Below are 12,549 nucleotides of genomic sequence, written 5' to 3'. Positions count from 1 at the left end.
CAACATTAAGTAGGATACAGAAAAATAGTTAACTGAAATCTTTAAAAAGATTTCACTTATGCACAACTTGACAGCCTACTTTTCCTTTGTTACACTTTTTTTTAACAAGCAAACGAGGTAAGCTAGTCAACGAGCTAACAACAAGGTAACAAGCTAGTCAAGCTAATTGTAGTTTGCGTCGTGGTTCGTACTTGCAGATGTAAAAAAGGCAGACAATGTTTATATAAAGTTTAATCAGAGCATAAGAAAGAACTTTTCTCACTGTTGTGTGGAGTTTGTAAATAATTTGTTGAGTCTTTTGTTCTTTTAATAAATGAAGTCAGCTTGAAGTAACTTCATTCTTGAACATGCGCTAATGCAAATACTTCTGTAAATAGCAGCCTGAAATGTTTTGGTGCCTTCACATAATTTAAACTTGCAAAACAAAACATTTTCACTACAGTCTCAGATACTTTACCCGGTGCTCTTAAACTAATCAATAAATTCATAGTAATTAAGGGCGGTCCAGTCTAGCCTTTTCAGCTCAAGCACCAAGAAGTGGGACTCCATTGTGACCACAGTGATGCTATTACAGGCTGTAGCCCTCTCTCCTTTCAAGAGAAGGGTAGATCACTTTTCCTTTGCACTCAATTCTAATCTCATTGGCTTTCATTTTTGCCCCTGGCTAATGAGCCGTAACCTCGTTAACCTAATCCGTCTCGTCCAATGAAGGACAGGTAAAATTATCATGTTGCCTAATAAGTCAGTGGTGGAAATAAATCATCCCAAAATACTGACGTGACAGGCTGTGACGGCGGCGGACAGCATGAGTCTGCGTTCTGATTGATAGGCCATTTTGGTGCAAAGTGGCTGAGCAGCGACAGGCCTCTTGTGATCACCGGATCAGGCCGAGGTTAACAATGAAGAAGAGAGTCGCAGAGCACAGTGAAATCCTCTCTCTTATCCTCGACAGTGATGTATCCACTAAGCAACAAGAGCGTGTGAACTGAATCAGTCATTGCAGCGATTAGTGTCGGAGCTGGAGGTTGTTCATATTTCGGTGGCTCTCATTTGACTGCGAGGTCACGGCTAATTGACACATATTTGTGAATCTGTAGATAGTGAGGTTATTGTGCTGTTTATTAAAACATATTGTCCTTGGTGCAGCACATAGATATTTGGTGGTTCAGAAAGTCTCCGTGAATGAATCTATTGCATGCTCTTTTAAGGTTTGCTTTATAAGGTTTACATTTATCTCACTCTTCAAAGGTTTTTTTGTTTGAATGTTTTTGCTATTACTAACTTTTATAAACATCAGTCTATCAGCTGTTGTATTTTTCAGGCAGTGTATACAGTTATTAAAAATAGTTTTACCAACTGCAGCATGCAGGTACACATCCATGCTGTAATACTGAATAATAGTCTTTTTCTTTATGGTCCTTTCACTATATTCAAATGTAAGTTTCTACTTTGTGGTATTTTTACTTTATTTATTTTCCAGTTATTATCACTGACTACCAAAGCATCTAACCCCCGACTCTATATATTACAAAGCATTCAGTGCTCATATTTAAATATTTAAATCTGATGACAGTAACGTGTTTAAAAAAATAAAATGCAAGGATACATCTCACAGAGGAGAATCTTTCCTTTTCTCCATCAGTTGGAGTTTCAGTGCTGTGTAAATGACGTGTGTGGAAAAATAGTTTCACAGCCTAACAATGACATGCCTCTGTCTTTTGTTATTATTAAAGCATCAGAGAATCCAGAGAAGTCTCTGCAAGTGATGAGGCTGAATAAATGACCTTCAGATGGCAAATATCTGAAAACCTTTGTGGGTGAACACAGTTTTTCACATCACCCACAAATGCAAGTTTAAAACACCAAGACGGATCCTTTAAGGCTGCTTTCCTTTCAGCTCAAATCCTACAGAGAGCAAACACATTTAACTTTCAGAAATACAGAAACTGATCTCCTCAGCTCACAAAAGCTTACTATGAGGTGATGCAGTTGATACGAGTTAATCTTCAATTAAATATAAGCTTTCATTGATTTAAAGCTGCATTCTGTTTGTTTTACATCCGAACTTATTTTCACATTCTGACCAAATAAAGGTCTGAAAATAGGATTTAACTTGACTCTGGCAATGAACAGCCATGTTTAATATTGTTAACAGCTCCTTACAAAGATAATAACTTCAAACATAGAGATTCCTGACGACCCTCACTGGTCAACTTTTATTAGTACGGAGTAATTCTACAGAAGGGCCTTGCATCTTTGAAGTACTAAACTTAAAAAAACAAACAGCGTGTCTTTCCAGGAACGATGCTTTGTCATCCTGGGCAATAAACCGAGCAGCATAAACATTTCATTTAGAGACTAAATGTGTGCTTGCATGCTCGAGGTTTGGAGGGAGTACCAAGGACACTTAGTGCTAGAGTTTAAAATGTTTTTAGTGCTTTTAGCACCATACAGATAATTGTTATCCTCAGCTGTATTCAGGTGAAGCCCTGACTGTCAGAGAAAGATTTTCTTGGTTTAACAAATAAAAACCAAGACCAGAGCTGCATCAGCGTTGGACAGATAAATATAAAAAGATATTATAGCTTCTGCCCTCCTCACAATGTTGACAGGTTAATTTTTTATGTGTATAAAAAAACTTCTCAGTACATGTCATCACCGCTTGTTTCTTTTTAAATAGAAACTAATAAACAAGAAACAACAACTAAACTTTGCTGTAAACAACTTCTCCCTCCTGCTTTACAGCTGTAGACTTTTGCAAACATCCACCACCTGCCCACCTCACTATTCTAATAGCATGTTATTCATTAATTCTCTAACCCCACGTTTCTTCTGAATGGGATCTGTAATGTCTGATCAGGCTGCTTTTGTTAGCTTTCTTGTTTCATGTTCAATGCTGGAAGCGAGTCGATGCAGCCAGTGGATCCACGGTGCTGATTTACAAGAAAACTGCCCTCACTGAGTGAATTACTGGTGCTAAAAGATGATGATGCTGCGACGTCACTGTGTTGTTCTTCTGACAACAACAAATGGACCAATCACATTGTTGTGCTTTGTGTTGGATGGGTGAATGCAACACAGAACCTTCACATACAGAAGCTGGTTTCTTGTACTCAGTGTGTGAAATAAATTTAACAAACTTTACATTTTAAGTTGCATTTTGGTTCATTTTTAAAAAGGTGATCCTTTTTACAGCAGTAAGCATGTATTTAAAAAACTTTCAGGCTTTATAGCAGTCAAACTTCTCTCATTTGCAGACTTTGCTTCCTGCTCAACATTAATGACTGAAGAAAAAGGTTTTGCTCATTTTTGATGTGAAACTTTTAGATCAGACTCAGATATAAAGGACTGGTAGGCTCTAACTCCATTAGAAAGCCCATTAATAAGACGATGTGAACAGAAGCCCTGAGAACAGATTAAGAATGCGTCTTTTATTCTGGCCATTAAAAAATGTATTTTTCCCTCCTGTTCCACAGGCCATTGAATGCATCACACAGGGACGGGAACTGGAGAGGCCACGCACCTGCCCGAAGGAGGTCTACTTGCTGATGCAGGGCTGCTGGCAGAGAGAGCCCCAGCAGAGGATGGTCATGAAGGACATCCACAGCCGTCTGCTGGCCCTGGTCAAGAACCCCCCGGTTTACCTGGATATCCTGGGCTAGAGGGGCCGAGGGCCAACCAGGCTGGGGAGGTTGGATTTTTGATTTGAGATATAAAACTTTAGTCTGTTACTCATTTAAGTTCAACTGCATTCTGCTTTTCCAGCTGTGATGCTTCGTGGGCAGTAACATCTGCTTTGACCTTTTTGGCTGCAGTTTTGCCTCATTCTAGCTCGACTTTGACCCCTTAACTGGTTACTGCCCCGTCCTTCTCTGGAAACCTGTCACATGTTTACCAAAGTGTTTAATGTTTATCTGAGGTGGGATCAGTCTGATGGAGGAGCGTGCATGGATAAGAACTAAAATAACTGCATAGGCTCTTGCTGGGAATCTACTGCCACATGGTGTCTGGAGTCCCTTCATCAGCTGAGCTGCGACACATTTTAAATGACTTTTAGCTGACGTGCTTGTGTTGGTTTAGAAAGCAAAAACTCGTTTTACAGATCTTAGTACAGCAGATAGTCATTTGTATAGTACCGTCACTGATTTTGGATAAGTTTTGATATAGAGGGTTATTAAGAAAACAAAGAAAAAAAAGCTTTCATTGATGTATATAAGATAGTCACAGCCAAACTTTGTTTCTCACGTGTCAGATTGAGTGTATCATATGAATATTTTTCAGAAAAAAAAAGAAGAACAAGATGTCAGACGTTAGCAGTGAAAACGTTTCCTGGTATATCAACGACTGTGTTTACATTTAATTACTGTCAAATATGAACTTCCAAAGAGCGACTTTTCAGCCTGCGGCCGCTATTGGGACTCGCTCAGGAGCGGATTTTGGACAGATCAGCCATGTTTAACATGCTACTGTAACGACCTTCAGAATCAAAGTGCTGCAGTGAAATTTGGTAAGGGGGCAAGCTGGTGGGGAGGTGACACCCCGAGAGGTAACAGATGGGTTAAAGCGAGACTCCAGGAGGAGAAGGACAGATGGCACTGAAAGTGAAACTGGAGGTGAACCCACCACCGTAACATTTGTCATTCCACCAAATGGGGCATTGAGAGGGTGAAAGACCGGGTGTGTAAACCCCTGCGATGCCTTTAAGTGTACATACTGAGTGTATATACTCTGTATTAATGTCTAAAACAAAATATATATATATATATATATCTTCATGTATTGTTACTCCAGCACTTTGTATATTGTCTGCCCTTAAAAATAAACAAACTTGATTAAAAAAACGAGGCTGCAGTGTTCGCAGGAACATCCCTCTGCATCAGTCAATCCATCATTATCGTATGCTTCAGACTGAACAATGATTTGGACTCCTGTCTGTACTTAAAGTTAGACATCTTAACAAGGCTATTCAAGAGCCTTCTATTATTTTGACGAACTAATCAGCAACCTGCGACGTCTCCACGGGATGCTCAGCAGACGGTTATTGAAAAGGAATAATCAAGTTTCATATTGCTTTACCGCGGGCCCTCCAGCAAACAAACACCCTCCAAAACCCAACTCTCTCTTTCTCTTCATCTCTCTGCCTTGCCCCCTTCCTTCATCACCACCACCACCCTCCCTCGCTCCATCACTTCGTATGCAGAGCGCCTCCGGGGAGTGGTAATGGATTGTGAGTAATGCTATCATCCCCTTCTTTCTCTCGACCTCCTCTGGCGTACCGGGAGGGGGATGAAAAACACTTGGACCTGTGTCTGGCTCATTGTTTCTTGTAGTGTCTTACAAGCAGATTCTGGGGAGATAGGATTAGTACACTCTGTAGTACTTGTCCCTGTTATCCTTAAGGACTCCATTTGTGGTTTCAGAATGAACCTTTTTAATAAGCACTCGAGGCTCCACCTTGGTTGGATGTGGAATATGAGTATAATAAAAGCTGGAAATGAGGCCATTTTTAAAATGGAAGTCCTATTAGAGCTTTGCAGCAGGATACTTTCCTTTTCAATCTTCCACCTAGTCATATAATGCATGTATACAGGATATTGATTTCTTATGGTAATTATTTCTTCATGATAATGGTGGTGCCGATTCATTTTGGTCTACTGCTAATAATAAACCACTCAACGTGCTTTACCGTCCATCCTGCAGCGAGAGATTAGAGAACAGGAAGAGAAATGATTTAGTGAATCAAACCAAAGCAGAAGAAACCTGCACAACCTGAGAAGAAGTAATGTGAGATAATCTGCAGATTAAAAATATTCACACTTACAAATGGCTACGCACAACTATTTCACATCCCCACATTTAAAAGGTCTTATTATTATTGACCCTCAATTCAAGGCTTTTAAAAGCAAACGCATCACCTCTGTGAGGGGGTTTGAGACTCCAACAACAACACTCAAAATACATTTTGAAGTCTGCAGATTTTCTCGTCCAGCAGCTGGTTTTTCCTGCAGACAAATGTTCCCTCTGAGCCTGCGGTTCATTTCTTTACAGATAAAGGCTGCTCAGCAGCGACGAGCACCTCAAACTTAACAGGATGTGTTTGCTGTACTGTTCTGCCCTCTGCTGGCCAGTCAGGCACACTGCTCTGATTCCAACAAACGTTGAAGTGAGGATCTGCAGTCATTCATCGAGAAAAGACAAATTGTGAATAAAGACACAGTGACCAGTTGCATATATTTAACAGATTACTGGGTAATGTGGGAAGTCCTTTTGTGTACAGTTTCCACTGTTACATTAAGTGAAATCAGATTACTGAAAAAAAGAAAAAAAAAAAAAGAAAAGAAAGTTTGCTTTTTGATATCACTCCATACAATAATTCCATTTATAAAAGGTTTCATTTATTACACAAATCTAGTAGAACAAAGCAGCAAATTACAAATTACACACGGCAAAGAACAAATAAGGATTTATACATTTCAAGAGTAGTTTGTGTTTTGTATCAAAAGAAAAACTTGTATAAAACATTAAAAAAAAAAAAAAGGCACCAATAACTTTGCCCCTCTTTTTTAAAATTCAATGGTTCCTCCTACTCTTGTCTTTGCGCTTCTCATCACTCAACATCCATCCATAAAGTGTTTAGAAAAATGCCACAAGTGCTCACTTTTCCGGCTGTTATCGCCCTGAGGGTAACCGTGATCTGGTCTGGAGAAATCATTGATACGTTGGTCAAATAAGTGCAGATTGAAAAAAAACAAAAAAACAACGATGACGTGAGCATGACTGAGTTTTAGAACTCTGGCACGTCTGCAAACAGTAAACGGCTGCGAATGAGTAAGATGACACGAAAATTCCCCCCAGACAAACACCAGCTCAGAAGTAAAGGCTTCCAGACAAGTCTAGTAGAATCGCATTAAGTCGGTAATGATGCAATTCCAAGAATCAAGAGGCTCAAACAGAGGAATGCTGTAAGATGACGCCTGTAGAGAAAATAAAATTGATCCACGCCTGGCAGGGGAGGAGATAAAACAAAGGAACACCGATGGCAGTGTCTGCCATGGAAAGGAAGATGTGACTTTATACTCTGCACACTGACCTCGAACACATCTTAAAAACAAGTGCTCTAATATAAATGTGTGTGCGCGCTTTGTGATTCTACACACTCGCCGCCGACATTTCTACTTCAGCGTCCGACATGGACCTGTAACACACCTCAGTCCTATAATATCACATACATTTGCCCTCTGATCAACTTCTCCACCACGAGTGTTAAAAGATGCGTGTGTAAACGGCGATGATGAAGTAATGATGATGTAAATCTGTCCCATAAAAATGCTCAACAATGGGTTTAATACAGTACAAGCACGACGAGCATCAGTGCTACAACTGAGAGGTTTAGTAACGTAAGACCCAGCTTCAATCCTGTATTATATAACAGTATTATGCGACCTTATATGTTGATTAATGACTTGTTGGATTAATGGATCTTATCAAGTTTTTTTGTGCATTATTGGGAGTAAATTTCTCTTTACACAAGTGAGAAATATCCAAAATAGCCTTTTTAAAAAAAACAAAAAAACAACAACAATAACAACAGCTGCAGCTCATTTCTTTTCCCCCCCTCTTTTGTCAAAAAAAGGCTGAAAATTATTTGGGAACAAAAGAGAAAAAAAAAAAAAAAGGGGGCCGCAATACAATTTATTTGCATTTGTCAGGCCCAGTTTTGGAGATATTAGCTTCTCTTAAATCTGCTGGAACCAACTGGCATTCGCCGCTTTGTGCTTGAATTACACAAAAAATATACTTTGAAAACTGAGCAGCACTGTCTCTTTCTACAAATCATAATCAAATAAATAGAGAAATTGTAGTTTTAAATTCACTTCATTTCAGTTTCAGTTAGATTTCAGAGATGATCTGCTTTCAGTTTGGTTTTTGTTGGTTTTGTTGACTCACACACATCAACACCAAAGACTGAAACACCTGTGACAAATTTCACTGTTAAAGACTAAAATGAGAGACTTTTTAGTTTTGCAATCACTAAATATTGCTTAAATGACGTTAAATAAATGTTCTTTTTTTCTCGTTTTAGTCAGTAATAACGGCCGTGGCCAGTTTTACAGGACAGTAAGAACTACTTTCTTTCAGCTACAAGCTACACCCATGATGGGAAGCGTGCGTTTGTGATACTGTATAAACACCGACCTCTTCACCCCTCAGCTGAGCTCTGTTAACGAGCACCAGATGTAGAAAATAGCAGAAAGAAAATAGTTCCTGTGTGAAACGTTTTGCAGGGGCGTGATTTCTAGAAAGAGACAATTACAGCTGAGTTATTTCTGAGCACAACGAGGCAAATATGAAGTCAGTTTATCAAGACAAGGCAGAGAACTTTTCAGCAGATATCTCCAAAACTGCGAAGCTCACACAAAACCAATCTAGATGGTCCTGCAAAGTGCAGTTTAGAGTCCCAATAATGGTCAAAACTACTTGATAAGATGGGCCTTCTTTTCAGTGTTATTGTTAGCTCACCTATCTGATACAAAAACAAAAAATAAACTGTCTTCCTTTCCGTTAATGCAGCTACAACAAGCAATAAATATTCTATAAATAGAAGAGTGGTAAATGGTCACAAGATACCTAAAGTATAGGAAAGGTTAATAGTTTGCAAAGTCCACCAGATACTGCAACAACACAAAGCTCCCACATTAATATCATCCCAGGCTATGGCTAGCTAACTATACATCTCTCCTCCCTCCATTCCTCTTAATTCAACCAGTAGTTATTATAAACCACACATGCTGGAAATTTCTCCAGATTCGAAATATTACAAACTGGTTTTATTTATGTATTTATTTTTTGCTTGTAATTTTAAGTGCTTTTCCCCGCTTTACCTGATAGTTCAGAGTGGATCTTATGAGACGTGATGGAAAGGTAAAATGGTGCCATTTGCTCAGAACATAAAATTGTTGAAGACCTTCAGGGGGCATGAGGCCACTATAGTGTTGCCATGGGAACACCAAATGGTTATAAAAATGGTACCTGTCTTTTAATCACCGCAGCACTGTAACCTGTGGCAGATTGTAGGGTTCATAATAAAGGCAGGCAATCAGAAAGAGAACCACACTGGTCTGCAAATCAATGCCAGTCAGAGTGGAATCAATAGGTAGATATATAAGAGCCGGCAATCCAGTCTGCATCACGTTATGAAGAGGTGAACATGTGTTGTCCATGCTGCTTTAACGCACAGGACAACTTCACTGACCAATGTGTCCAGTTACAGAGAATATTTCAATAATCACTGAATAACAGTTTCTGACGCTGTTAATTAAAAAAAGAATCCCTGCAAATTGTGACATTGTTTCCAGTTTGAAGCTTGTAGTGATCCACTGCAAACAGGCACTTAGGTGTCGTGTTACCACAGCTTGCTTCCTTCAACCCAGAGCCTTTTTCATATAAGTCAGCAATGAGAAGCATAAAAACAAACAATCATTGGTAGATGTGTTTTCAGCCTCACTTCCATTAACACCAGAAAAAGGCTTTGATAACCGTGTCTGGGTCCTCAGCTTCTGCATAAACACACGAACACGTCAGACGTGCAACGCTGCCGGGACATGGAATATAAAGTGAGAAACTAAAGGTGTTAAACAAGCACTACTGTCAACTGTAGTTGCTGAGACAGACAAACCGCTGAACCTTTCCTTTGGAAAGCAAATCAGCTTTTATGAGGCGGAAAACGCCCCGCCCTCACTGCTCCTTGCACCCGCAGGTGGATGAGTGTGGCTGGTTGGGGCTGCGGCACGGTTTCCAGAGCAGCGGGGCGCTGAAAATGCCGATTATTCCGAGGTTGATGGCGAGGCTGATGGCGAGTGCCCCGATGGTCCCAAGAAAAGATGGCATCATTCCGTGGTTCAGGAGCCACGTCCTCCGCGATGTCATGTCTGCGATCACACCCTCCATCTGGAAGTGGGACCCCACCACAGCGCTGACGTGGAAGAGCTGGTGGCTGTGGCCTTTGGGAAGGAAAGATGAAACAAAAACAGTCGAGTCAAGTCGCCGAACTGAATGGGCGAGTCCAACAGTAAAACTATGGCGTCGCTACTATCCAGAGCAGCTTTGAATTATTCACAGTTTAAAGTAATCCTCGTTTGCTTAGACTGGGTTTTTGATGTGGTTTGAAGCTTTGTGTCTGTGAAGGTTCTCAGTCATCCAGGTCATCGTACTCAAAGGAGCTTGCAAAGAAAAGCGTCTGGAATTCTTTAAGTTACTTGAAGACGTTTCACCTCTCATTTGAGAAGCTTCTTCAGTTCTAAGGTCAAATGGTGGAGAGTCCCAGATTTAAACTCTCCACCATTTGACCTTAGAACTGAAGAAGCTTCTCAGATGAGAGGTGAAACGTCTTCAAGTAACTTAAAGAAGTCCAGACACTTTTCTTTGCAAGCTCCTTTGATGTTTGAACCTTTGACTAAACCATCTCGTGATTCATAGGGTTACAGTCCTGTCAACAAAGCCATCGTAAAGCTGTATGATACACTGTCCTAAGCTGGGAATGATAACACTCCACATATTAGAGAAAAGAAGAAGCAGGAATAAGGCTATCCTCTGAGGACCGGGAGGCAATGTGCAATTTTCAATAGTCCTTAAATAACTCTGCTGTGAACATTGTTGAAATATTTGATACTTTATTTCACTCGTCGTTGAGTCCTAAAGGGATGCACGCTCCAAGTGTTGGAGATGGTGTGGATCATCAGGAGCTTATGTTTTGGAGACGCTTAACACACAAAACACTGAATATATCATTTAAGACATTTAAGAGTTTGTACCTAAAACACTTCCGTGCCATGAAGCTGAGGAGAGATACAAAACTTCTTAGACTGCCAGTAAAAAAGTGTATAACCAGTAAATTCAGCACCACCCTCAGCTGATGGAGCTCTACAGGAAATATTTCTTTCAACAAAGGAATGATGGACTGGAATAACTGGAATTTCTTTTTTTTGTATTCGAAAAGTTGGGAAAGACCCTTTTTTAATATCTAAGCACTCAAAGGAGCTTGCAAAGAGAAGCGTCTGGACTTCTTTAAGTTGCTTGAAGACGTTTCACCTCTCATCCGAGAAGCTTCTTCAGTTCTAAGGTCAAATGGTGGAGAGTCCCAGATATAAACCTAGTGGGAGTGACCCCCCACAGAGGGACAAAAGGACCCCCTGATGATCCTCTAATCGCCTGAGCCAAGGTGGGAAACTGGGCGTGGGTCCCAATCAGCCAGAGTTTCGGGTGTGTTCATTGTGAAACCTGGCCCCACCTTATCATGGGCCTGAGGTCAGATGGCCCAGGATGTGAGTGGGCGTTAAGGCGTCTGGGAAGGGATCTCAAAACTGGATTATAGATGGCAGAGAGTTGGTGTCGTAAACCACCGCCTCTGTTCAAAGATGGTCGCTCACAGTGGACATAGATGGCTTCTTTCACTCCTCTTTCAAACCATCTGTCCTCTCTGTCCAAAATGTGAACATTGGCCCTCTGTGGGGGGTCACTCCCACTAGGTTTATATCTGGGACTCTCCACCATTTGACCTTAGAACTGAAGAAGCTTCTCGGATGAGAGGTGAAACGTCTTCAAGCAACTTAAAGAAGTCCAGACGCTTTTCTTTGCAAGCTCCTTTGACTACGATGACCTGGATGACTGAGAACCTTCACAGAAATATCTAAGCACCATTTCCTAATAAACAAATCTTTAAAAATCTCTTCTTTTCAAAGATTAACAAATGCAGCAGCTTTTTGTCCGCCTTCAGAGGCGTTTGAAACAATGACACTTGTGTGAAACCTCACCAGAGAAAACAAAACAATCCACCGAGCAAAGAAAGGTTTGCGCAGGTTTACACACCATCATTCCAAAGCCTGTTTGATATCGAGCCATTATTTAGCGGCAATTGTGCAGCAACCAGCAGGGAAAACATTCAAAAACAAGCAAAGACAATAGAAGGCAAATGTAAGCGTTGCAGTCCCACACGGAGACCAAACTAAAGAACACGGTGCTTAGAGAATAACGCTGACCCTCCCAAAGGCCTTTCCCAAACTATTGTTCATAAACTTACATGTATTCATATCTTGGAGCGAACTCAATGAAAACAGAGGCTTCTAAAACTTCAAAAGCTTTTGTACGTGCACTTGAATTTGAATGAGACTCATTTGGTTATTTTTCTTCGTCTTTTAACTGGCATTAAGTTTCGAAAGTGTGTTCCAAGCTGTACTGAGCGCCACCAAAGGACGTACCGAAGTAGTCGAAGCACCCCGGGGCCAGTCTCTCCGGGAGGTGGGCGGTAAACAGAAAACAAGTGAGGAAGGCGAAGAGGAGGTGGTAACAGTGATTGGACAAGGCGCCGGTTGGACTGCAGCTTCCACCGCAGCACAGAAGAATCTAAACACAGGGGGAAAAAACCGATTCTATTATTGGATTAAACACAGATTAACACTGATTGTCGGAGCATTACTGACCCAGACAGAAAAGTGACTTGCATAATGCACAAACTAATGAGGAATAGTGTAGTGATTAGGGGAATTAACTGAT

At 40.7% G+C, this 12,549-nt stretch overlaps 2 protein-coding genes across 3 annotated transcripts in view; one reads left to right on the top strand and one right to left on the bottom strand.

The window, feature by feature from the left end:
* The window catches only part of ntrk1 (neurotrophic tyrosine kinase, receptor, type 1), a 49,918-nt gene extending 46,227 nt beyond the window's left edge, over nucleotides 1–3,691 (top strand). The window contains exon 17 of the mRNA XM_024804124.2: nucleotides 3,477–3,691. Within this exon, the coding sequence (XP_024659892.1) occupies nucleotides 3,477–3,662 (186 nt within the window). The 3' untranslated portion in view covers nucleotides 3,663–3,691. The remainder of the gene's footprint in view (nucleotides 1–3,476) is intronic.
* Nucleotides 3,692–6,373: 2,682 nt separating this feature from the next.
* paqr6 (progestin and adipoQ receptor family member VI) overlaps nucleotides 6,374–12,549 on the bottom strand; it is a 32,729-nt gene continuing 26,553 nt past the window's right edge. For both annotated transcript variants that reach the window (XM_004568571.6, XM_012923935.5), the window contains exons 7-8: nucleotides 12,255–12,399; nucleotides 6,374–10,001 (exon numbers count right to left, since the gene is read on the bottom strand). In XM_004568571.6, the coding sequence (XP_004568628.2) occupies nucleotides 9,736–10,001; nucleotides 12,255–12,399 (411 nt within the window). In that variant the 3' untranslated portion in view covers nucleotides 6,374–9,735. The remainder of the gene's footprint in view (nucleotides 10,002–12,254; nucleotides 12,400–12,549) is intronic.

This window comes from Maylandia zebra, linkage group LG11 (genome assembly GCF_041146795.1).
Source record: "Maylandia zebra isolate NMK-2024a linkage group LG11, Mzebra_GT3a, whole genome shotgun sequence".
Taxonomy (NCBI): Eukaryota; Metazoa; Chordata; class Actinopteri; order Cichliformes; family Cichlidae; genus Maylandia; species Maylandia zebra.
This window is presented reverse-complemented; position numbering and strand designations above follow the sequence as displayed.